The 27,361-nt window shown below is 38.7% G+C and overlaps 1 protein-coding gene across 3 annotated transcripts in view; it reads right to left on the reverse strand.

The window, feature by feature from the left end:
• The window catches only part of KIF20B (kinesin family member 20B), a 68,563-nt gene that overhangs the window by 34,869 nt on the left and 6,333 nt on the right, over positions 1-27,361 (reverse strand). The window contains exons 3-18 of one of the 3 annotated variants that reach the window (XM_062214450.1): positions 23,221-23,307; positions 23,014-23,130; positions 21,581-21,719; positions 20,486-20,670; positions 15,523-15,559; positions 13,874-14,071; positions 11,501-11,612; positions 10,196-10,267; positions 9,967-10,113; positions 9,145-9,307; positions 7,979-8,263; positions 5,243-5,382; positions 4,876-5,014; positions 3,353-3,581; positions 1,726-1,766; positions 373-514 (exon numbers count right to left, since the gene is read on the reverse strand). In XM_062214450.1, the coding sequence (XP_062070434.1) occupies positions 373-514; positions 1,726-1,766; positions 3,353-3,581; positions 4,876-5,014; positions 5,243-5,382; positions 7,979-8,263; positions 9,145-9,307; positions 9,967-10,113; positions 10,196-10,267; positions 11,501-11,612; positions 13,874-14,071; positions 15,523-15,559; positions 20,486-20,670; positions 21,581-21,719; positions 23,014-23,130; positions 23,221-23,307 (2,233 nt within the window). Of the gene's footprint in view, positions 1-372; positions 515-1,725; positions 1,767-3,352; positions 3,582-4,875; positions 5,015-5,242; positions 5,383-7,978; positions 8,264-9,144; positions 9,308-9,966; positions 10,114-10,195; positions 10,268-11,500; positions 11,613-13,873; positions 14,102-15,522; positions 15,560-20,485; positions 20,671-21,580; positions 21,720-23,013; positions 23,131-23,220; positions 23,308-27,361 lie in introns of all 3 variants that reach the window. The other 2 variants (XM_062214449.1, XM_062214451.1) reach the window with 2 other exon arrangements.

Raw genomic sequence — 27,361 nt, forward strand, 5'->3', positions numbered from 1 at the left:
GATTCCCAAGTGCTTAGGGCCCTGCTCCTGGAAGAAGCTCCTGGCTCCTAAATGGCCCAGCTCTGTCCCTTACTATCTTCTGGGGAGTGAACCAGCAGATGGAAAACTATTCTGTCAGTCTCTCCCCATCTCCTTGTCTGTAACTCTACCTCACAAATAATAAAAATATTAAAAAAAAAAAAAAAAAAAAAAAGCACAGCTTTAAGTATACCCATTCTCCAAACACTTTATAACATGCTAACCTAAAACTTCATGACATTTAGATTTTCTCAGGACTTCTTCAGACAAGTAAATTTCCTCCATCTTGCAACTATTTTCTGGTTTAGATATTAGTTCCTTAAAAACCCTACAGCTAGTAGTTGAAGGAGTTACCTTTCTTTGCTGGTGGTTCATCTTGTTGAAGTTCATAATCACTTAATCTTTTTCTTTCTGAATAGGTTTTAATTTTGCCGTCCTTAGGCACTTCAACTGTTTCATCAGAAGTCAATTTATTGTTTATTAAAGATGTATCAACCTTGTTCCAAAGGAAATAAGTTTACATTAATTCACAAAGAGAAAACCATAATAAATGTAAAACCATATAAATTATCAGTAGTGTATTATAAAAACTTTTATTTTCAAATTTGATGAAACATTTTCTAAGGTATTTCTTAAGTTTTACCCTAAAGTAAACTGGTGACTCGGGCAGTTATTTGTTTTGTAAATAAAGGCTACTAAGAATGAGTAGTGTTATTTTATAATTTAACAATTTCCAGAAAAATTGTTTAGGTCTTAGTTTTCCACCAATGTACATTCAAAGATATAAAACCTACATACAGCTTTAAAAATGGAGCTTCTAGATCAGTCATCCAGATTATTACTTTAGAGGCAAAGACAAGACATGGCTTCCCTATAAAAGCCAAGCAGAAAAAGGGCAGAATATGGACTTATCCAGAAAAAGGAAGAACAAAACTCGGCAATTAACTACAACTCTGAAATAATTAAAGGTATGATAAGGGCAAGGACTAGCAGCAATCCATTTGGAGAAAAACATAAAATGTGATAATATAAAAGTGTCATTTTACATTACAGAATCAGCAAATGTTTCATTGCCAGAACATACAGATAAAATTATAATTTTTGAGTCATAAATTGGTGAGTTATAAAAAATAAAAAGCAATAAAGGGGTGTAGCATATGGGCATTTGGACAGTGGCTAAGATGCTGCTTGGGATGCTGCATCCCATAATGGAGTAACTGATTTCAAATCCCAGCTCAGCTCCTGGTTCTAGCTTACTGCCAATGCATACCCTGAGATGCAGCAGGTGATGGTTCAAGTAGTTGGATCCCAGGCAGGACACTGAAAATGAATTCCTGGCTTCTCGCTTCAGCTTGGCTCAGCCCTGGCCATAGCAGAATTTGGAGTGAACAAACAGATGGGACATCTCTCTGTCTCTCACTGTCTTTGAAATAAATTAATTATAAAAAATAAATAAAAAGTATTTTTTAAGATATCCCTTGGGGCCGGCACTGTGGCGTCACAGGCAAAGCTGCCACCTGCAATGCATGCATCCCATATGGAAGCTGGCTTCAGTACCAGCTGCTCCACTGCTGATCCAGCTCTCTGCTATGGCCTGGGAAAGCAGTAGAAGATGGCCCAATTATAATTAGTTCTAAAATAAATGTATCTAATCATAATATGTGCTCCTTTGGTCCTTAACAAGCTAAAATAAGCTTAAAGTATTACCTTACTAGATTTCTTGAGGCCTTGAACAAATGAATCTGATTCTGAAAAAAGAAAGAATATTGAAAGTAAGTAGTTATCTAAGAAACAGATGACTGAGTAACCATGAAACATAAGCTGCAGTAGACACTTATCAAGTACTAAATTCAGGAAAAAGGATTTGGATAGCACAGAAAGGCACAGACTCAACTATAAGAGAGTAATGTTTAAGAAAAATTCCACTTTCAAAACTTAGGATAAAAATGAGTGACATGTTAAACAGTAAAGAACTGGCATAACATCAAAGAAGAAATGGAGTTAGTGCTTTTCTGGTCCACTTCAAAGACAGAAGCATCAACTTACCTGCTATTCTCTACCCATCTAAGGCAGAGTATTTCATTTAATTCTCTCAAAACCTAGATGTCACAAATAATCCTACAGGAAGGTACCTCAAAAAACTAATGGAAAATGAGTATTATGAAAAACTATGCATGTATTTCAAAAACTTTTTACATGAAAACAAATTTATTTTCTATTTCCCCTTTTCCATTAACATTTTTAAGTACTCTCTTAAAAATGTAAAATATCCTCAGAAAAACAATGAAGCTTCAATCTATTTTAAACCACTCCACAGGAGTTACTCTTTCTCAAACTTGCAAGCCCAGAGCAGCATTTCTTACAGTGGCGTGCCCAGAGAACAAGAGTTACAACTTTATATTATCCTATGAGATTTCTTACTATAACACTAATACTTAGTTGAAGTGTTTTCTTTTGAATAGTTGAGTACTTTTGAAAAGTACTTGGCCTAAAAGTTAAGATGCCAACTAAGAAGCCTGTATCTCACACTGGAGTACCTGAGTTTAATTCAGAGTTCCTGCTACTGATTCTAGCTTCCTAATAATGCAGATACTGGGAGGCAGCAATAATCACTCTAGTAACTGGATTCCGGTCACCCAAGGGAGATCTGGATTGAATTCTCAGATTCCAGCTCCAGAAGAAGGCTTGCTATGGCCATTGTGGGCATTTAAGGGATAAACTAACAGACAAGAGTGCTCTCTGTCTCTACTGCTCTGCCTTTAAAATTGATGATTTTTCATAAAATACAAAAGTAAAGGATGGCCAAGTATATTTTTAGTAGTGAATTACTGTAAAGTAATATAAATGGTAAAATATTAAAATATATTACCTAGGTTAAGGAATTTTCTAGACACTGTGCTAAATAAGCTGTATAATTTTCTTATATTTACCAACTTTACTTTTATGTTCTCATAGTATTTACACAGGTGTAAAATACATCCACTTACTAGCCAGCGCCGCAGCTCACCAGGCTAATCCTCTGCCTGTGGTGCCGGCACACTGGGTTCTAGTCCCAGTTGGGGCGCTGGTTCTGTCCCGGTTGCTCCTCTTCCAGTCCAGCTCTCTGCTGTGGCCTGGAAACATAGTGGAGGATGGCCCAAGTGCTTGAGCCCTGCACCCGCATGGGAGACCAGGAGGAAGTACCTGGCTCCTGGTTTCGGTCGGTGCAGCACGCCGGCCATGGCAGCCATTTGGGGGGTGAACCAATGGAAGGAAGACCTTTCTCTCTATGTCTCTCTCTCTCACTGTCTAACTCTGCCTGTCAAAAAAAAAAAAAAAAAATACATCCACTTACCATTATCTCTCTTTTTTAACTCTTCTTTGGTTTTGATTAATTCTTCTTTAGTTTTATCTAATTCAGCTTTAACTTGACTTAATTTTAGTTGTAAACAAGCAATAGCTTCCTGGGGATCAGCAAGAGATGCAATGTATAAGTGAGCAATTTCAGCCTGTTTTTTAATATCAGCGACATCATCTTGAAGAGAGTCAATAAGATCTTCAAATCCTACATAATTATGTGCTTCCTAAAAACAGCAAAAACCACATGTCTAACATTAACAGTGGGTTTCACCCTGACATGTGGTATCACCTGATTTAGAGTTTTAGCAAAGCCAAAAATTTATAACATCACATTTTTAAAAATAAATTATACAGAAGCATTCCCAATTAGGAAAAAGTTTTATTCTATTACTCATACTCATTTTTTATATGGAACCCGAGGATATTTCCTCATAAAAACATGACAAACTGTGAAAGGTCATTACAGAATTATAATAATCTAATTAGGTAATGTTTCAATTATTCTATGAGCTTTGTTAGAATACAATAGCCAAAGAAACAAATCTCCATTTTCATAACTCAGTTCAAGTCCCAAGCACAGCCAAGACACAGAACAGTGGTTTGACAGCAAGAGTCAGGACATCATTGTCACAGACCCTGAACTGAGTGATTAAAAAACAAACAACTGCAGCTGCCATTATGGTGCAGCAGATTGAACAATCACTTATGACACCAGATTCCAAAACTGTGGGGCCAGGTTTGAGTGCTGTCTGTTTTGCTTCCAATCCAGCTCCCTGCTAATGCACCTGGCAAAGCAGTGGAGGATGGTCCAAACATATGGGGCCCTACCATCCATGTGGGAGACCCAGATGGAGTTCTAGGGTCCTGGTTTCAGCATGGCCCAGCCCTGGCTGCTGCAGGCATTTGGGGAATGAACTGGCAGGTGAATCTCTCTGTTTTCTCTCTCTCTCTGCCTTTCAAATAAATAATAAATAAATCTTTAAAATTAAAAAAAATAAGAAATTAAAAAAAAAAAACCTACCATATAAGCCTGATCAACTTCAGTTTCAGAGGAAACAGCAAAAAGGGATGAATTTTCCTTAAGACTAGGGAGTATTATTTGCTCAGGAAGGACAATACTAATTTATATATATTTCTGTTTTAATGAAAACATAAGTAAATGACTCCTCACCTTTATATATACCTTTAAATTTAACTTAAAAACTGAAGTTTAAGATTATTCTGAGGAAGGTACCCTATAATCAGAAAGAAGGAATCTGTCTGTCCCATAGTCCATACAATGACTCAAGCAATGCCAAAATTATATAAATCTAACATAATTATAGATTTTTTCAAGCCCCATAATTATATTTAAACAATGTACAAGTAGATTCCAAACAAAACAGGCCTAATTACAATAAAGCCACAGTTAGACTGTTTTAATTGTAACCTATATTAATGTTTCTCATCATTAATATCACATACTACATCCTCATACCAAAATCTCACTGGAATTTTATAGTATTTGAGTTATCATACCTCAGTTTCAACTTTCACAGCACAAACTCCACTGGTTGGCTCTTCTTGAATGTCACATTTACCAACCAAATCTTTGAAGATAGCCAAACGGCATTCAGCATTTTCTTCTAATATCTCTCGTTCCTGAAGGAGTGTTTCCCTTCATAACACAAATTAATTCCATTTAAAAAACAGAAAACAAAACATTGTTTGTTCTAAACTTCCAAAATTAAGTATAGCACAGATTAAAAGCAAACTTAATGCATGAGGATTACTATTAAATATTCTGAAACTTGTAAAAAAGAAATCAGAATCCAGAAATGAAACTAAAAAACTTAAAGTAAATTAAAAACTCAATTTTTATCAGGTCATGAAATAAACAACTTACTTAAAGTCAGCTTCCCTTTGAGCCCAATACTGAGTAAACTCCTGTGTAACTTCTTCTCGAATTTTAAATTCCAATGTTAACTTTTCTTTTTTTTCATTTATCAGTTTTTTTTTCAGGTCTTCTATTAAATCCAATAGTTTCTAAAACACATAAATATTAAAATTCTTATACAATAAATATATCCCAAAGTATGGACAACTATTCCAAAAATAACTCTTTTCATTTAATTAATAACTACGTTTGGGGCAAGCGCTGTGGAATAGCAGGTTAATGCCCTGGCCTGAAGCACCAGCATCCCATATGGGCGACAAGTTCTAATCACGGCTGCTCCTCTGCCAATCCAGCTTTCTGCTATGGCCTGGGAAAGCAGTAGAAAATGGCCCAAGTCCTTGGGCCCCTGCACCCACATGGGAGACCTGGAAAAAGCTCCTGGCTCCTGGCTTCGGATCGGCACAGCTCCGGCTGTTGCGACCAGTTGGGGAGTGAACCATCAGATGGAAGATCTCTCTCTCTCTCTCTGCTTCTCCTCTCTCTCTGTCTAACCCTGACTTTCAAATAAATAAATAAATCTTTAAAAAAAAATAATAACTACATACGATTTTAATGATAGTCTTACTAAAAGTATGTATTACAAAGATTCATTAATTTGTAGATCTCTCCACACTGCAGAAATATTTATAGAAAAAAATACAGTAACTCCTATGTTTCAATCTCTAGTTGAACTAAAAAATAAAGTAAATTTGATCATGTGTTATCCACCAGGAATTACTGTGGAGAGTTCCATACTTGATTCTACTTAAACCTGACAACCTGCTGTGAATTTGGTGTCAACACATTTCATGGGTGGGGATGGCATCTACTTTTTAAAGATGTCAATGCCAGTTTAGAAATTATTATAGAAACATGACACTCAAAAGCAATGTTTGGCTGGCACCACGGCTCATTTGGTTAATCCTCCGCCTGCGGCGCCGGCATTCCATATGGGTGCCGGGTTCTAGTCCCAGTTGCTCTTCTTCCAGTCCAGCTCTCTGCTGTGGCCCGGGAAGGCAGTGGAGGATGGCCCAAGTCCTTGGGCACCTGCACCGGCATAGGAGACCAGGAAGGGGCACCTGGCTCCTGGCTTTGGATCGGCATAGTTCTGGCCATAGCGGCCATTTGGGAGGTGAACCAACGGAAGGAAGACCTTTCTCTCTGTCTCTCTAATTCTGTCAAATTAAAAAAAACAAACAAACAAACAAACAAACAATGTTTTCTGCAGATAAAAAGTAGCTATTCAGGACAAACTGAGACCACTGGAGAAATCTCAGTATGGCTAGTATAACAGATAACATTATTAAAACAATATTAAATTTCTTTGGTATCAGAATAGTCTTTGAGATCATGAAGGAACTTTCCAATCCTAGGTAACAAACACAAAATACTTAGTTTTAAAGTGTAATTATGGGGGCTGTCACTATGGCCTAGAGGGTTAAGCGGCTGCCTGTAGCGTCAGCATCTCATATGGGTGCTAGTTCATCCCAGCTGCTCTACTTCCAATCCAGCTCTCTGCAAATGTGCCTGGAACAGCAGCAGCAGAAGGTTCAAGTGCTTGGGTCCCTACCACGTGGGAGACCTGGAAGAAACTACTAGCTCTGGCCGGCGCCGTGGCTTAACAGGCTAATCCTCCGCCTTGCGGCACCAGCACACCGGGTTCTAGTCCCGGTTGGGGCGCCGGATTCTATCCCGGTTGCCCCTCTTCCAGGCCAGCTCTCTGCTATGGCCCGGGAAGGCAGTGGAGGATGGCCCAGGTCCTTGGGCCCTGCACCCGCATGGGAGACCAGGAGAAGCACCTGGCTCCTGGCTTCGGATCAGCGAGATGCGCCAGCCGCAGTGGCCATTGGAGAGTGAACCAACGGCAAAAAGGAAGACCTTTCTCTCAGTCTCTCTCTCTCACTACCCACTCTGCCTTTACAAAAAAAAAAAAAAAAAAGCTTTAAAAAAAAAAAGGAAAAGAAAAAAAAGAAACTACTAGCTCTTTAGGTCTGGCTTAGCTGGCCGTTAAGACCACTTAGGGAGTGAACCTGTGGTTGGAAGATCTCTCTCTCTCTCTCTCTCTTCCTTTTCTCTGTAACTCTGCCTTTCAAATAAAAAAACGTTTAAATTAAAAAAATTAATGCCCTGGCTTGAAGTGCCAGCATCCCATGTGGGCGCTGGTTCAAGTCCTGGCTGCTCCACTTCCTGTCCAGCTCTCTGCTGTGGTCTGGGAAAGCAGCACCAGATGGCCCAAGTCCTTGGGCTTCTGCACCCGTGTGGGAGACCCAGAGGAAGCTCCTGGCTTCAAATCAGCACAGCTCCGGCCATTGCAGCCAACTGGGGAGTGAACCAGTAGATGGAAGACCTACCTCCCTCCCTTCCTCCCTCCCTCTCTCTCTCTCTCTCTCTCTCTGCCTCTCCTCTTTCTGTGTAACTGACTTTCAAGTAAAATAAATAAAAAATAAATAAATCTTAAAAAAAAAAAAGGTAAATGCATGTTCATTATGCTAGTCTTTTTATAAGTGAGATTTTTCAAAATATAAAGTTGAAATACAAAAAATGTCAATGTATTTTTGAAAATCTGGAAGAGAGGAAGCTTTAAGAATTTAACCCTCTGTATCCCAATAAAAATGTACAATTAAATTATTTTTAGTTATTAAAAAATGAGTTGCTAGCTAACTTCAAAATAAGAAGCCAAGCATAGAAATATGAATTAATACATACTCTGTTCTCCTTGTGGTTAAATAAAGTCTTAGCTTCCTCAGTTTTATCCATATCTTCATCATTAAATTCAGTTTCTGTATTTTGGTTTTCTTCAGCTTCTTCTAGATCCTGAACTAAATCTTCATCTTCTATCAGATCTTCCAGATTATTTTCCCATGAAATGGTGGCTCTTTTTACATTTAATATTTTATTATCTGAATTACTGTTTAGTGATATTTCTTGAGAAGATTTGGCAGTTCCATAAAATTTCTCTTGAGAGGAATTTAAGGTGTCAGGAACATAAACCTGTTAAAATATCCAATGTAACTTTTACAACAAAAAAGGCAGGAACTGTCCACTAAAACTTACTTTTATAAATTCAGTCAAATGACAATTTGAGTCTTAAAAGAAAAATCAAGTAAACAAACATATAAATCAAACTGGTACCTTAAAAGAATATTCTGCTAAGAAAAAAACTACTTCTACATCTAAATTACAGCTAAGTCTATGATCTTAGGTTAAGTTGTTAGTTTTATGAGTCAGGTTAATAGTGGAGCAGATAATTCTATCCAAAAAAATTTCTTAAATTGTAACATTTACTATCAATAGTTATTCCTAATGGCCAACTTAATCTGGGTGGGGTAACCTTTAAACTTTTAATCTTTTCCCATGTCATCCTACTTGGTCAAATATTTACAAATTTAATTTAATTTTCCTGGGCTTACAATAATAAGTGCAAAACATTATTTCTTTCGGCCGGCACCGTAGCTCACTAGGCTAATCCTCCGCCTGCAGTGCCGGTACTCTGAGTTCTAATGTAGTCTAGTTAGGGCGCCGATTCTGTCCCAGTTGCTCCTCTTCCAGTCCAGCTTTCTGTTGTGGCCCAAGAAGGCAGTGGAGGATGGCCCAAGTGCTTGGGCGCTGCACCCGCATCAGAGACCGGGAGAAAGCACCCGGCTCCTGGTTTCGGATCGGCGCAGCACACAGGCCGTGGCAGCCATGTGGGGAGTGAACCAATGGAAGGAAGACCTTTCTCTCTGTCTCTCTCTCTCTCTCTCACTGTCTAACTCAGCCTGTCAAAAATAAATAAATAAAAATAAATAAAAAAGCATATGTCTTTCAAGAAAAACCATTAATATACTAATAATCAGTCTTAATAAATTCTGCAAAAGTTTGAATATATTTACTTTTTGTGCAATGGCTGAGAACTTCAACACATTGAGTGTTTCATCATAGGCAAAACAACACTGGCTGATGTTGACAATCATACATATTTTCCCTTTACCATTAAAAAAACTTTGAAAATAGTGGGTCAGTTTACTTTCCCGGAAAGGCACATGTTGTTGAAACCTATGAAAAAAATTTCAAAAACATTAAGTTAAAACAAGTCTCACCAGGTCAACATGCTGGTAACTTTTACCAATAAATAATTTAATCTACTTAATATAGACTTAAAACTCTAAGTTAATGACTAGTTCCAACTGTAATAGTCACTCTCTACTTGTTTTTTTTTTGAATACTACTACCACTAACATTAATAAAAACCCACTAGGCAAAATATAATGAAAATCCTATTAACAGAGTTGTGTTCCATAGTATGCAGCCATTATATAACAGATGCCATGAAACACCTTAACTAGAAATGATTAAGTCTGATTTATCAAGTCTCAGCTTAACAAGCTAATTAATGCAAAAATCTGTCATATCTAGGAGAACATACACAATGCATTAGTAAGAATAAAGTGGTAAACAATCATGAGAAGTTCATCATCTAAACTATCTGTTGGTACATTTTTGCTATGCAAAACACTGAGGTTACTTGATGGGTTACTGATATCAATGGATTTTTTTTTATTTCCATCATTTAATACAAGATCTCTAAGCACTTAAATTATAATACAGTCATCACATGAGAAACAAGTTGACAAACAAAGCTATTTTCTAAAAGTAGCAAAGTTGAAAGTTTAAATATTGCAATATGTATGTTAACAGCTTTCAGCAACACCTACTTCGATTTTTCACTGTTCTTCAAAACATTAATACACTTTCCCAGAGTCAATAAGGAAGTATTGATATTCCCGGTCTCCCTTAATCTTTCACCTTCATTCTGTGTCTTCACGCTGCGTTCTGAACCAGCAAGATCGCATAAAGACAATCTGAATCAAACAAAACACCAAAAGTTACTTTAAAAGTTCTTCTAAACAATTCAAATTACAATTTAATGAATTATGAACTTACTCACTGACTCCAATTACTCGAGACATTTCAGAATCTTCAATGTGTAATATTCGAATAGTGAATATGCTGTGACTAAAAGAAACACAAAAATCAAATGTTACCTTTCTATTTTTAAGTTCTGCATTCTAAATTGGAGAAATAAACATCTAAATCAACCTCTATACCCTAATACCAGCTTTCATCCATCATTCTACTTTCTGAAAAGCTGACAAATATTTCAACCAAACTCTCACCTAAATACTGTCTAAAACCTTACCATCTGCCTATCTTTAATTCCCTCAAATCTTCTCTTGACATCCCAACCAATGTTGATGGAATCACTTATTAAAAAGTCTTAATTATATAAAAATATCTTATTATTAGTTAAAATGGTATTGGATACAGCCAATATTCTTTGAATAGATACCTAAAGCAAAAATACACCTGACCTTTATATTTATATAGGCTTCACTGGATCATAAATCATCTCAGGACTCTTTTCTCCCTTAACAGAAACCCTATTATTAAAAAAAAAAAAGAAAAGAAAATTCACTGCTTAAATTTATTACCTTTGTATCCTGTCTCCCAGTCTTTCACATCAAAAACATTCTTTTAGAGGGCCAGCATCATGGTGCAGCAGTTTAAGCAGCTGCCTGCTAACAGAGTGCTGCTTTAAGTTCCAGCTGCCCTACTTGCAATCTAGCTTCCTGCAAACTCACCTAGGAAAACAACAGATGGCCCAAACACTTGGGCCCCGGCAACACACATTGGACCCAAATGGAGCTCCTGGTTACTGGCTTCAGCCTGGCCAAGACCTGGTTTTTGCAGCTGTCTGGCAAGTGAACCAGTGGATGGAAGATCTAAACCTCTCTCTCTCTCTCAACAAGCACATGGAAAATAGCTCTTTCTCTCTTTATATGTTGTTCCCCATCACTCTTTCAAATAAATAAATTCTTCTTAAAAAATCCTTTTTTAATTCCTTAGGATGATAAAAAAAAAACTCAGTATGCATATAGTATTTAAAAGGTAAATAGGAAAAACAAAGAAAAGGCCACCAATACAGACAACTCTGAAAATACTGAGCTGAGATACTGACATAAGACTCAGACTTTTTGCAAACTAGTGAAGCTAACACTAGGACAAGAAAAAGCATTGGTAATATTATATGCTATTGCTCCTCAGTTTACAAAATGTTTTTATGCCCATGAATTCATTTAATGTATCACAAAAACCTACCACATCCTGTAAATTAAAATTAGTAATATTTAAACTAGATCAGGGTGCCACGGATGCCTTCAGGCTTACTCCATTGAGTCTATAACTCACCTTCTACTAGAAGCATTATTCAGTTTTGTGAAGGCAACACTCTGGTGCTTTATTCCTAGTTTTAAAAGTCTGTATGCTTCTTTGGAATCAGATACTTGAATCCACTGTAGATCTTTAAAAACAAAGGGGATACCAATCAATATAGTAAAACACAGAATTTGTTCTATAATGTAATCTCTTTGAAAGTCTTTTCTCAATTACATGTACTGAAACTTTCTTCCAATAGCATATCTGAAGTGGATTCAATTGTTATCTTATATTCCACAAGAAAAGAGGTATGACTACAAGAGGAGATTATGGAGCCAGTGCTGTGGTGCAGTGGGTTAAGCCGTTGCCTGCAGTGCTAGCATCCCATTTGGGAGCCCATTCAAGCCCCAGTCGTTCCACTTCCAATCCAGCTCCCTGTTAATGTGCCAGGGAAAGCACCAGAAGATGGCCCAAATCCTAGGGCTCCTGGGCCCATGTGGGAGACCTAGATGAAGCTCCTGGCTCCTGGCTTTGGTTTGGCCCCGCCCTGGCCATTGTGGCCATTTGGGGAGTGAACCAGTGGATGGAAGATCTCTCCCCCCCGCCCTTTGTAACTCTTTCAAACAAATAAGTTGTTTTTTGTTTTTTGTTTTTTTTTTTTTTGACAGGCAGAGTGGATAGTGAGAGAGAGAGAAAGGTCTTCCTTTGCCATTGGTTCACCCTCCAATGGCCGCCACGGCCGGCGCGCTGTGGCCGGCGCACCGCGCTGATCCGATGGCAGGAGCCAGGTGCTTTTCCTGGTCTCCCATGGCATGCAGGGCCCAAGGACTTGGGCCATTCTCCTCTGCCTTCCCGGGCCATAGCAGAGAGCTGGCCTGGAAGAGGGGCAACCGGGATAGAATCCGGCGCCCCAACCGGGACTAGAACCCGGTGTGCTGGCGCCGCAAGGCGGAGGATTAGCCTGTTAAGCCACGGCGCCGGCCACAAATAAATATTTTTTTAAAAAGGAAGATTATAATGATGTTACAGTATTTAAGTTACACACAAATAGTAAGTGTTCTTCAAAGAATGCCAAAGAGAGAACTAAAATCAAGTACAATTCCTTAGAATTAAACACTCAAAAAAAAAAAAAAAAAGACAAAAGATAGTATATATTAAATCCATAAAATTAACCATGCAGTCAGCATTGTCGTGCAGCAGATTAAGCCACGACCTGCGATGCAAATGGCCCATATCACAGGCCTGGGTTCAGCCCCAGCTGCCCCACTTCTAATCTAGTTCACTGCTAATGCACACAGGAAAGAAGAGGATGGTTTAAACGCTTAAGCCCCTGCCACCTAAATGGGAGATCCAGTTGGAGTTCCAGGCTCCTGACTTCAGCCTAGACCAGCCCCAGACATTGTGGCCATTTGAGAAGTCAACCAGCAGATGCAAGATCTCTCTCCCCCTCCGTCACTCTGCCTGTCAAACCAAAGAATAAGTTTCACAAGAAAACAAAAAATCACCATCAGGAGCTGGCACTGCAGCATGGGGAGTTAAGCCACCGACTGCCTGCAATGCCGGCATCCCATATGGACAACAGTTTATGTCCCAGCTACCCCACTTATGATCCAGCTCCCTGCTAATGCACCTGGGAAAGCATTGTACAACTGGCCCAAGTGTTTGGACCTCCGCATCCATGCAGGAGACTGGGATGAAGCTACTGGCTACTGGCTCCTGGCTCCAGCTTGCCCCAATCCCACCCATTGCAGCCAGCTGGGGAGTGAAACAACAGATAGATTCTCCTCTGTTTCCTTCTCTCTCTAAATCCCCCTTTCAAATAAATAAATAAATCTTAGGGGGAAAAAAAACCACCAGACAGAATACAATCATTAGTGATGACGAAACAAATGTCATAACTAGCTTTTGTATACATGAATAATCAAAATACTGGAAAATCACAGCACATTCTTCATAGTAAGTTTATAAATGAAAAGCTTTGAGTTGTACCTGTATATGCATATATATTGCACAAACACAAACACATACACTGGGTCATGATGTAATTAATGCATATTTCTAACTAGGAGAAATGGTTTCCAAAGGCTAGAAAACCACCATTATGGGAGAACAGTAACATTTCACAGTTCAAAATTTGGACATTATTACAAAATAGCAGAAAAATGTGACTATCCACACCTAGCTTTTTCCATCACTAAGAACCCAAAGGATGATACTCAAGTAAACACAATACTAAATACTTTCATGTTCATTTATTAAACATACCAAAACACTTTCCAAAGCAAACACTTCTCTTATTCTCTTGACATTAATAGTGAGTATAAAAATTTTCAATTTCCTGTTTGCTTTCCTATAGACACCACAAAGTCTAAAAGGTAACTCTGAAGCAATAAAACTATATTATACCTTTTATAAAAGAATAGCCCTTTACATCTTGGGAAAGGCGCAACATCTTTCTCTTTTGGAACTTAGATGATACAGGAACAAACAAGTCGTAAATACATTCGTTGTAAATCTCAAAGAAGGAAACCCATACAGAAAATTTTATATTATTATCCATATTCAAGCTAGACTGTTCACAATCTTTCAGGGATTCTTCAAGCTCTGGAATATTTAAAGAGTTGGTGAAACTTCCTACCAAAAAAAAAAAAAAAAAAGGATAATCAAAATTCACAACTGATTGAAAATTAGACAAAAGTACAGATAAAGGCATCTGGACTTGTAAAACCAAATATCTTTAATCCTATGATCAACTATATTAAACAATTTTTTAACCAAAGCAAGGTGTATATAGTATGTGGATTAATCAAAGCTTGGCTTTTCTTATCCTTCCTTTCTTTTTTGAAAATATGCTAATAAACCAAACAGAAATTAAATGTAAGGGCAAAGAAAAACAAGCGTGCCTCTTGAATTCAATTATTGAAATTATAGCCAGTGGAAGGGATATTTGTAAAATTTAATCAAATGTGTGACTGACATTTCCAGATATTACCTAGGTATTAAAGATATAAATTTCAATTAATAGGTTCTAAGCTATAGCTAATAGGAGTAATACATTCTTTTGTTCTATGATACAGAAGGGTGACTACATATAATGTTAACAAAAACAGAAAATAGGATTTTGGATGTTTTTCCCATAAAGAAATGTTAAATACTTGATTCCATAGATTGACTCTGATTGTAAGTTTTACAACACATACAAATATCAAAACATCAACTAGTACCCAACAAATATGCACAATTTTTGTTAAAAAATTTTTTATCATAAAAATTAAATCACTCCTTGTGGCTTTTTAAATTAAATTTTAAAATTAAAACTTATTTTAAAGAATTAAGAATTACAATTTCTCATTAAAAAATTTGTTAAGATTTGTTTATTTATTTGAAAGGTAGAGTTAGAGAGAAAAAAAGAGGGAGAGACAAAGACAGAGGTCTTCCATCCACTGGTTCACTCCCCAAATGGCCACAAATGTCAAGGCTGGGTTAGCCCGAAGCCCAGAGTCAGGAGCTTCTTCCAGGTCTGCCACGTGAGTGCAGGGTCCCAAGAACTTGGATCATCTTCTGCTACTTTCCCAGGTGCATTAGCAGGGAGCTGGATCAGAAGTGGGGCAGCCGGGACTCAAACCAGTGCAAATGCCGGTGCTACAGATAGCAGCTTTACCCACTACACCACAAGACCAGCCATAATTAAAATTTTTTAAATGAAAAGCTGGGGAAGGTGTTTGGCCTACCAGTTAAGCACTGGTTGAGATATCCATGCCCCACAGCAGAGACTGGGTTCAATTTCTAGCTCTGGCTCTTAATTTTGACTTCTTGTTAATGTGGAGCCTGGAAAGCAGCAGTGAGGTCTAAAGTGGTATGGTCTGTGTACTGTGTGGAAAATCTGAATTGAATTCCTGGTTCTTGGCCTGGCCTAGCCACAAGTTGCTGCAAGCATCTGAGGAGTAAACTAGCAGATGGAAGGAAACTCTCCTCTCTCTGTCAATCTCTCAGAAAATAAACACTAAAAGCTTTTCAAATGTATCGCAGATGAAAGGTGTGAAAGGAAACCTTACCATAAAGAGTATCACAACTGTCATTATGCATAACAACCTAAAAGAGAAAGTTGTTATAAAGTTAAAAAACATGTTTAGTGAGTAACCAAGGTATTAATTATCTACCCAAATGAGTCATCAACCAAATTACAATCCATCATCCACTCAATTCATTGACCTTTGCTTATTAAACTATTCTTAGTTTAATATAATCTTGTGAGTGGAAATCTGGGAAACTACAGGATAATATTAAAAAGAAAAACATCATAGGCAATCCCTAGCCAGTTAGAAGTAACTACAGTTAATATCTCAATATATTCCCCTTCTAGTCCCTTCTGCACAGTGTACGCTTCTTTTCAGTACAAATTAAAAACTGTAAACATTTCAGGTCTATGTAACTGAATAGATGAAAAATAATTATTCCATTATTAATTGTAGGGAAAAATTACTTAATTTATTATTATTGCCAAGTCTCGCCAGAAAAAAATACCAGGATAAACATTTTAAATATTTCCTTCTACATTCTAATTATTTCCTTAGAATAGATAGCTGAAACTGAATTAGGGGATGAAAAGATGAAAAACTTCACTTTTCACCCTTACCATAGTAGTGCCAAAATGCTTTCTAGTATATAAAGGAGAATGTCATTTTTTTAACATTACTGAAAATTCAAAGACAAAATAATATTTTACTGGATAACTAGAGAAAATTTTCTTCCTTACTAATGATGCTCATTTCCTCTGAATTACCTATGCAATTATCCATCAACTTTTTTTTTTTTTTTTTTTTTTTGACAGGTAGAGTTATAGACAGAGAGAGAGACAGAGAGAAAGATCTTCATTCCATTGGTTCACTCCCCAAGTGGCTGTTACGGCCGGCACTGCGCCAATCCGCAGCCAGGAGCCACGTGCTTCTTCCTGGTCTCCCATGCGGGTGCAGGGGCCCAAGCACTTGGGCCATCCTCCACTGCCCTCCTGGGCCACAGCAGAGAGCTGGACTTGAAGAGGAGAACCTAGCGCCCATTTTGGTATGCCGGTGCTACAGACAGAGGATTAACCAAGTGAGCCACGGCGCCAGCCCCCTATCCATCAACTTTTATAATTTTTGTTAAGACATTTACTATTTTAACTTTCACAGACCATAGTCACAGATTCTGAAATTTGATCTCCACTGAATGAAACACTTTTTCTTATTTTCATTAAACCTTGATTTCCAAATCTCTTTAAAATTAAAGAAAATCCCAATATTTTAAAAAATACTTATAAAAACTGCTAATACTTTTAACTATCTTGAATAAGATAAATGTATGAAATATAACTCAAATCTCAAAAGACATACGGAGAAAAAAACAGACAAAAATTATAAAAGTCTATATGGCTCTACCTAATATAAAATACAATCTCCTCATATCATATTATCTAATTGTTCCTCTATAATTTATTGTCAGTCTCTGCTATTGTCTAAATGTATGTCCCACCAAAAATCACTGAAATTTAATTTCCCAAATAGTGAATTAAAAGGTAGGATCAGGGTGGACATTTAAGAAATGATTAGGAGGCCAGGGGCCAGCACTGTGCTATAGCAGGTTAAGCCCCCACCTCCAAGGCCAGCATCCCATATGGGTGCCAGTTTGAGACCTAACTGTTCCTCTTCCTATCCAGCTCCCTGCTAATATGCCTGGGAAGGCAGCAGAAGATGATCCAAGTGCTTGGAATCCTGGTTTCAGCATGGCCCAGGCCCAGCCATTGTGGCAATTTGAGGAGTGAGCCAGCGGATGGACGTTCTCTCTGTCTGTCTCTCCTCCTCTCTCTGTAACTATGATTTTCAAATAAAAAAAAAAATTAAAAAATAAAAAAACTTTACAGAAAGAAAGAAATGATTAGGGGCCAGTTCTGGGGGGAGTGGCTTGACTACCAGCATTCTATATGGGCACCAGTCTAGTACAACCTGGGAAAATGGGAAAGCAGCAGAAGATGACCCAAGTACTTGAGACCCTGCATCCACATGGGAGACCCAGAGGAAACTCCTGGTTGCTGGCTTCAGATTTGAGAATTGAAACAGAGAATGCAAGATCTCCCTGTCTCTCTCTGTTACTGTGCCTTTCGAATAAAAAATCTTTTTTGGGGGGGTGGGGAGCAAGAATAAACTAAAGAAATGACTAGGTCATACGCATTCTGCTCTCCCGGGTAGGTAAATATACTCATAGCAGATTAGTACATTAATGGGCTCCCTGGAGTGGGTCTGTTATAAAGCCAGTTAAGCTCCATTTCTCAGTGTTGCCCTCTCATCATATGATGCCCTGCACTGCCTTGAGACTCTCCAGAAAATTCCCACTAGCAGGAAGGCCCCACCTGAGGCAGCCCCTTGACCATGGAGGACCTCCTGGAATCTAGAACTGCAAGTTGAAAATAAACCCATACTCTTTATAAATTACTCAATCTGTAGTATTCATTTAGCAACAGAAAATGGACTAAGCCAGCCTCCAAGAGGGCACTATCATTTTTCCTCAACTTAAAACACTGTCTAGACCATAATAGGTGCCATAATAAAAAGTTACTGAATAAATGAATATTGAAAAACCAATGCCTTTCTCCTTGTCTCTCAGTCTGCAACTCTGCCTCTTGAATAAATACAATCTTTAAGGTTAAAAAAAAAAAAAAAAAAAAAAGGGGGGGGCCAAGGGAAGGAAAGAATAATATGGAAAATGTGATTTATTTGAAAGGCAGAGTGACACAGAGAGAGAGGGAAAAACAAAGAGATCTTCAATCCACTGGTTCACTCTCTAGTCACAACAGCCAGGGCCAGGCCATCCAGTTCTACCACATGTGTGGCAGGGGCCCAGTATTTGACTATCTGCTGCTTTCCTAGACCCATGAGCAAGGAGCTGGACTGGAAGTGGAGAAGCCAGGACTTGAACTCCATTCAGATATGAGATGGCAGCATCACAAAAGGCAGCTTAACCTGCTGACCTGCAAACACCAGCCCTACCTTTTTTTTTTTTTTTTTTTTTTGAGATACAGGAAGAAAGAATTTCCACCCTCTGGTTCACTCCCCAAATGCCTTGGAGCTTGGAACTCAGTCCAGGTCTCCCAAGCAGGAAACAAGGATCTCACTACTTGAGCTATTACTTGCTGCCTCCCAGGGTGTGCATCAGCAAAAAACTAGAAGGGAGCGTGGACTTAAATCCGGCACTAAAAAACAGGATGGCAAATGTCCCAATGGCTGTGCCAAATGCTTGCTCCTTGGCCTAACATAAATTTCTTACCACCTTAAATCTTAAGTCTATTGCCTGTTTGGTTTTATATTTAAGTTGTTCTTTGTCTTTTGTTTTATTTGTTTTTTGATGCCCTTTCTGAGGTACAAAACATTTTTTAAATTATATTTTTATTTATTTTTTATTTTTTAATTTTTTGACAGGCAGTTAGACAGTGAGAGAGAGAAAGAGAGAGAAAGGTCTTCCTTTTTCCGTTGGTTCACCTTCCAAGTGGCCACTATGGCTGGCGCATTGCAGCCGGCGCGCTGCGCCGATCCAAAGCCAGGAGCCAGGTACTTCCTCCTGGTCTCCCATGCAGGTGCAGGGCCCAAGGACCTGGGCCATCCTCCACTGCCTTCCCGGGCCACAGCAGAGAGCTGGACTGGAAGAGGAGCAACTGGGACAGAATCCAGGGCCCCTACCGGGACTAGAATTTGGAGTGCAAGCACCGCAGGCGGAGAATTAGCCTAGGGAGCCGCAGCACCAGCCTTAGGTATATTTTTAAAAACAATCTGCGACCAATGGGCCTTTGTATGGTTTTAATCACTCATTACTTTAAACAACAATTCATTCTATTGCCTATGTATTTATTATGAATTTTTCCAACTTCGACCAGTATTGCATATTTAATGACTTCTTTTCTGATAGGTGAGAAGTGGTCTCATTTGGGCACATTTATACTTCTTTAATTATAAATGAGGTGACTAATATATATTTGAATTTTTCTGTGAATTGCCAGGTATGTTTCTTGCCCATTTTTCTATTTTTTTTTTCTGATTGCAAGAACTGATTAAAAAGAAATTAATGTGGGGCTGGCATTGTGGGAACAGTTAGTAAAGCCACTGTATGCAATGCCAGTTTCCCATATTGGAATACCAGTTCTAGTCCTGGCCATTCTGTTTCTGATTTAGCTCCCTGCTAATGTGCCTGGAAAAGCAGCAGTAGATGGCCCAGGTAACTGGGTTCCCACTTCCCATATGGGAGACCCGGAGGAATTCAGGCCCTTGGCTTTGGCCTGGTCCAATCCCAACTGTTGAGGCCATTTGGGGATGAACTAGCGGATAGAAGATCGGCATCTATTATCGCTCTCTCTTTCCCCTCCTTTCTCCTGTCACTCGACCTGCCAAGTATCTCTGAAAAAACATAGCTAAATGACAGAGTCATTTATAGAAAAGTATAGTATGATCACACTTTTTCTAAAAAAAATAAAATAAAAACTACATATAGTACAATTATATGAAGATATATAAAACCATATATATAAAACCGTGTGTCTATACACAGATTATAGAAAGCTGTGTGTGGATTTTCTAAAGAGAGAAAAATTCCAGAAAGGATACTTTATAATCTGTTAATATCATTTTCAACCAAGAATGCAATTATAAGAAACACATTTTTTATTTCAAATATTGCCTTGTTTCAATTTTGTGTGTACAGAATACTTTAACAAGTAAAAAGCAGAATCTTTATATATCATTACTTAAAAAGTACATTGTTGGTTCTACAACAATCAAAAATAATTTTCAGAACCACTTGCATTTGTAATGTTTAAACATTCTTATTGCTTGTATGAGAGTTTTCAAAGAAACTTTAATATTTTTCTCAAATAGAAAAAATTACCACAAACAACCTAATATAGGATGAAACAATCTAAAGAGTTTATAAAAGATCATGATTTATATTACATTTATATATATATAAAATCTATTACACACTAAAATACTTCCATACCTCTTTAATTTGCCGGAGCAATGCACTTTTGGTCATAACTTCTTCTTTCTCTTGGTCTGGTGATAACCGTAAATATTCTCTAGATCTATGTGGCTTAAGGTTCATCTTTGTGTATAATTTTTCCTGAAGGTTAGCAAATAATACATTCAAAGTTCGAGGAAGAATGCCAACGTTTTCTTCAGTGCCTGTAATAATAATTTTTGTGTAATAGCCTCTCAGACTAGTAGGAAAAAGGAAGCTTTCACAGACTGTTAAAACTTTCATACTGTAAATAATAAAGCAAACAGCTAAAAACAAAAGTGAGAAAAGGTGAGAAATTACTGAGTTTTCTATCACTTTGATCTTCACTGTACTAACATTTTATCAACTACTATTCTGATATAAAACCTAAAATTTTACATTCAGATCAAGCCAGAATACTAATATTTGCAATCACTCGTTATCACAAAGTATAAAAGTAAAATGAAATATAGGTGCCCGTACTGTGGCATACCGAGTAAAGCCGCCGCCTGTAGTGCCGGCATCCCATATAGGCACCGGTTTGTGTCCCAGCTGCTCCACTTCTGATCCACCTCTCTGCTATGGCCTGGGAAACCAGTACAAGATGGCCCAAGTGCTTGGGCCCCTGCACCCATGTGGGAGACCTGGAAGAAGCTCCTGGCTCCTGGCTCCGGATCGGCACAGCTCCGGCCATTGCGGTCATTTGGGGAGTGAATCAGCAGATGGAAGACCTATCTCTCTCTCTCTCTCTCTCTCTCTCTCTCTCTCTACCTTTCCTTCTCTTTATGTTACTCTGACTTTCAAATAAATAAATAAATCTTTTAAAAAAGAAATATAATGTGTCCAAGACAGCCATGCTTAATTCCCTGAATCACATCTGATTTTCTAATCATCATCCTACTCTCTACCATATGGGGAAAATAGTTTTACAAGCTAACTATGTAAATCTGAACTAATATCAGAAATACATAATCAATATGCTAGGTGAGTAAATATGTAGTAAGGGATGGAAACATAACTACATGTAAGTATTACGAAAACATTGAGCTAACGTTACTTCTTCTCTCTTCCCAGCCAAAATAAAAAAATATTTACCTCGAAATGTGTATGTCTTTCCAGAATTGGTGAGCCCATAAGTGAAAATTAACCGACTTTGTCCTTTCAAGAGGTCTTTTACTGGCTGCATAACGCAACCCTGAAAGAATTCCTTCTGCGTAGTTTCTGGGCCAAAAACCTAAGAAAGCATTTGTAAAACAGGGCATTTTACAAAATTCAACTTAATATTCATAATAAGTTCCACTCTGCTTCTTATGCTTAAAAAATTCTTAAGATTCCTTTTATAACTCATTCTTAAAACAGATACCACATCTCTACTCTCAAATATGCTTGATAGTTTAACTGCTACCAGAAAGTATTCAAGACAAAAATCTGACCCATCCCATAAAGCAAGTTTTCCTCTAAATTTTGAAAAGAACATTTTTTGGGAGAGGAAAAAAAAGAGGGAGCAGCACTATGGCACAGCAGATTAAACACCACCTGTGAAACCGGCATCAGTCTGAGTTCCAGCGGCTCCCTTTCCCACCCAGCTCCCTGCTAACGTGCCTGAAAAAGCAGAAGATGGTCCAACTGCTCAGGCACCTGCTAACCATGTGGGAGAACCAGGTGGAATTTCTGACTCCTGGATCCAGGCTGAACCAGCTCAGGTAGCTGTGGTCATATGGGAAGAAAGCCAGTGGAAGGAAGATCTCTTTCTGTATCTCTACAACTGACTTTCAAGTGAAAAATAAACCTTTTTAAATTGAATTTTAAGAACATTAGGGCAATTTATTTACTTTGATTCTGTATCCAGAGACCAGAAATTTAAGTCCTGTCCTTAAGGACAAAATACCAATACCTCAGTACCTAAGCTCCTAAGCTCCATAAACATGATTCTTGATATATAATTATATAGCAACTTAGCCTAAGCCAAGTCTTAGTTTCTTATAGCATAATGAAGACAAATACCTGAGAGACCACGAGGGCATCTCGGGAAAGAACTGATTGCCCAGTCCCTCCTCCCTATCTGGGGATGTCTCCCTAGGTAGAAGAAGGCTTCTTGGGCATAAAATTCCTAAAATATCTCCCAGAACTTCATAATAACCACTGTGATACAGGGCAGATGCAAGTCTCTTTCTTTAAAAAAAAAAAAAACTTGAGGTGCTGTGGAGCAGCAAGTTAAGCCACGGCCTGCAGGGCTGGCGTATGCACCATATGGGCACTGGTTCAAGTCCCGATGGGTCCACTTCCAATCCAGCTCCTTGTTAATGTGCCTGGGAAAGCAGTGGCAGATGGCCCAAGTCCCTTGGCCCCTGTACCCATGTAGGAGATCCAGAAGAAGCTCCTGGCTCCCGGCTTTGGCCTGGCACAGCCCTATCCATTGCAGCCATTTGGGGACTACACCATCTCTCTCTGTCTTTTTCTCTCTCTGTAACTCTACCTTACAGATTAATAAATTTTTTTTAAAAATTGAGTTTCACAGAAGTACTTACCTTGGAAAAACTGAATTTCTGTGCCAACTGCCCAGAGCTTTTTTCACTTAAGCGACCAAGGATGCTTTGAGGATCTTTCAATAGAACAGTCTGTGAATCCAGAATATGCACACAGCCCTAGAACATATCCCAACCATAAATAAGAACAATGGCATTTTACCTGTTTAGAAGTAAAATGTTAAAGTGCAAAATAAATTTAACACAAACCTCTGACTCATGTTCTTTCTCAGACTGTGTGAATGGTCTTATTCGAAGACAAACTTGGAGATAATCTTTAGGTTCCAAACTGTTTACCTTAAAAAAAAAAAAAAAACAGTATTTTATGCTTTCTTATTTATTTACTTTTATTTATTTGGAAGGCAGAATGACATAGAGAAAGAGAAAAAGAGAATCTTTCACATGCTGGTTCACAGCACCCATATCCACAACAGTCAGGCTGGGTCAGGCCAAAGCCAGGAGCCAGGAACTCCATCTGTATCTCACACGTAGGTTGTAGGAACCCAAGTACGTAAGCCACCTTCTGCTGTACATTAACAAGAAGCTAGATTGGGGCCAGAGCCGTGGCTTAACAGGCTAATCCTCCACCTTGCGGCGCCGGCACACCGGGTTCTAGTCCCGGTCGGGGTGCCAGATTCTGTCCCGGTTGCCTCTCTTCCAGGCCAGCTCTCTGCTATGGCCCGGGAAGGCAGTGGAGGATGGCCCAAGTGCTTGGGCCCTGCACCCGCATGGGAGACCAGGAGAAGCACCTGGCTCCTGGCTTTGGATCAGCGCAATGAGCCGGCCGCAGCAGCCATTGGAGGGTGAACCAACGGCAAAAAGGAAGACCTTTCTCTCTGTCTCTCTCTCTCTCACTATCCACTCTGCCTGTCAAAATAAATAAAATTTAAAAAAAAAAAAAAGAAGCTAGATTGGAAAGCAGAGGCCAGACTCAATCCTGTGCACTCCCATGTGGGATACAGACATCACAAGAAGAAGCTTAACCCAGGAATGTAAAGTCAGTTCAGTGCCAACTAGGGCAATCCACCACATTAAAAGAATAAGAGTGGGTGTTTAGTAATTAAGGCACCCACGTCCAACACCAGAGTGCCTACGTTGTATTCCAGACTAAACCTGACACCAGCTGCCCACCAATGTAGACCCTGGAAGGCAAAAGTAATGGCTCAAACAAAAGGGTTCTTGCCATGCCCTGGAAGACCTGGATTGTATACTCTACTTCCAGCTTTGGTCCTGATCTTCGCTCAGCTATTATAGGCAGCTGGGGAGTGAGCCAGCAGATAGGAGCTCTGCCTGTTTGCCTCTCATCTCTGCCTTCTCTCCTCAAAACATGAAAAATGTAATTAAAAGGTAAATTTAAAAAAAAATTAAAGCTTCTGCTCTTTAATAAACTTGTAAGAGACTGAAAGGAAAAGCCATAGACCAGGAGAAAGTATTTGCAAAGTATATATATAATAAAGCAAATATATCCAGAATACATAAAGAACACTCAAAATTCAGTAAGAAAACTCAATTTTTTAAAATTTTTTTAATTGGCAAATATTTAAATAGATACTTCAAACAGAGAAACAAATGACAAGTATATGAAAACACGTTCAATACCATTAGTGAAAATATACAAATACCAGTTAGGTATCAGTATATACTGCCTAGGCTAAACTACAGAGTGACGATACCAGGTGTTGGTGAGGGCATGGGGGAATTAAAAATTCATATCCTGCTGGTGGCAATATAGAATGGTATAATCAGGGGCCGGCACTGTGGTACAGTAGGTTAAACCATTGCTTACAGCACCAGCATCCCATATGAGCACTGGTTTGAGTCCCAGCTGTTCCACTTCCGATCCAGCTCCCTACTAATGACCTGGGAAAGCAGCAGATGGCCCAAGTGTTTGGGACCCTGTTGACCTCGTGGGAGACCAAATTGAAGCTCCTGGCTCTAGGTTCACCTTGGCCCAGCCCTGGCTGTTGCAAGCATTTGGGGAGTGAACCAGTAGATGGAAGATCACTCTCTCTGCTTCCTCCTTTCTCTCTGTAACACTGCCTTTCTAATTAATAAATGAACTTTAAAAAAAAAAAGGTACAGGCCGGCGCCGTGGCTTAACAGGCTAATCCTCCGCCTTGCGGCGCTGGCACACCGGGTTCTAGTCCCGGTTGGGGCGCCGGATTCTATCCCAGTTGCCCCTCTTCCAGGCCAGCTCTCTGCTATGGCCCAGGAAGGCAGTGGAGGATGGCCCAAGTCCTTGGGCCCTGCACCCGCAAGGGAGACCAGGAGAAGCACCTGGCTCCTGGCTTCGGATCAGCGAGATGCGCCGGCCGCAGCGGCCATTGTAGGGTGAACCAACGGCAAAAAGGAAGACCTTTCTCTCTGTCTCTCTCTCTCTGACTATCCACTCTGCCTGTCAAAAAAAAAAAAAAAAAAATTAAAAAAAAAAAAGGTACAGTCACGCTAAAAAAGTTCTGTAGTTTCTTAAAAAATTATCTAACCCTAGTTATTTATATAAGAAAAAACTGAAATATCTATTTATTCAAAGAGTTGTGCAGGAATGTTCAGAGAAAGAATTCCAGAGAGAGAGAGAGAGAGTCTTCCATCTACTGGTTCACTCTCAGATGACGACAACGGCCAGAGTTGGGCTGATCCAAAGCTAAGAACCAGGAGCTTCTTCAAGATTTCCCCTGCAGGTACAGGGGCCCAAGGACTTGGGCCATCTTCCACTGCTTTCCCACGCCATAGCAAAGAGCTGGATCAGAAGTGGAGCAGCTAGGACTCGAACCAGTGCCCATATGGGATGTCAGCGCTGCAGGCTGGGGCTTTAACCTGCTATACAGTGCCAGCCCCAAATCTTTAAAAAGAAAAAGAGTGTCTGACTTTCAAATAAATAAATACTTTTTTTAAAAAAAGTTTATTTATAAAAAATAAATCTTTTAAAAAAAGAAAAAAAAAAAGAAGACTCAATGTTATTAAAATATCAGTTCTCTCCAAATTGATCCACAGAACAATTCCACTCAAAAATCTTAACAAGTTGTTTTGTACAAACTGGCAACTGGATTTTTAAGACAGACAAATTTCCTATATTTCAAAAAGATTCAAAAACACAGTGATTATTCTCACCCTACTCTCCCTCCCAACCATGCCCCCACCCTTCTTCCTCCTTCCTCTCCTAATCCCACTCTTTTATAAAGATTTTTTTTCAGTTTACTTTATACTCATTACATTAATCCTACACTAAATAAAGCGTTCAATAAATAATATGAAGAGAAAATACTGTTCCTTAACAGTCAAGACAATGGCTATAAACAATCATTAAAACTCAAAATGTCAATTTCACTGCTATACATTACAATAACTGATTCAAAAAATCAAATTTCTATTTTGAATACACAAAGGACCCAGAAGATCTAAAATATTCCTTGAAAGGAAAAGTTGGAAATGTGGAACATTCACACATACTACAGAGCAATACAAAGCATCAAACTATTGACATATAATGCATGACTCTCAAAAATATTCTAAGTCAGGAGTCAGTTTTTTTTTTCTAAAAAGCCAAATAATTAGCATTTTAGGCTCTAAAGACCTGACAGTCTCTGCTATAAGTACTGGACTCTGTCATTATAGTGCAAAGCAGGTACAGACAGTAAGTACACCAATGAATATGCTGTTATTCAACAGGACTTTAGTTATGGGGAGTGCAGTTTGAATTTCACATAATTTTCATGTCGTAGAATGCTCTTTTCTTCTTCAACTATTTAAAAATGTAAAACAACTCATAACTTGTACACAAGTTCAAAAACAAGTAACATAAAAACAGGCCATTGTCTGCCTATCATTCTGTTAAATGAAAGAAGGCAGATATAAGCAACTATGTAATAAATTATTCCATTTATGTACTAAGAGGTACTGATCATGGAGTTCCTTCCTTCCTTTCTTCTATCTTTTCTGCCTTCTTTTATTCATGATTAAATGAGCTGAAATATTTAGATATTTGAGCCCTGAAACACCAGTATTAAATAAGTACTATTCTTTTGTCTGTCATTTACCTCAATTTTGCCAGGTTAGGGGCTGGCACTGCGGTGCAGTGGGTTAAAGCCCCAGCCTGCAGCACCAGCATCCCTTCTGGGCACCAGTTTGAATCCCAACTGCTCTACTTCCAATCCAGCTCCCTGCTAATGTGCCTGGGAAAGCAGTGGAGGATGGCCCAAGGACCCACAACCATGTGGGAGACACACTAGAAGCTCCTGGCTCCTGGTTTTGGATAAGCAATACTTGACATATTTTACCATGAATAGTTAGAGGAGGTTCACAGTTTCAACATTTGATCACACTATTCCTTTTGATGATGTCATATCTTTGTTAA

This window comes from Lepus europaeus, chromosome 17 (assembly GCF_033115175.1).
Source record: "Lepus europaeus isolate LE1 chromosome 17, mLepTim1.pri, whole genome shotgun sequence".
Classification (NCBI taxonomy): Eukaryota; Metazoa; Chordata; class Mammalia; order Lagomorpha; family Leporidae; genus Lepus; species Lepus europaeus.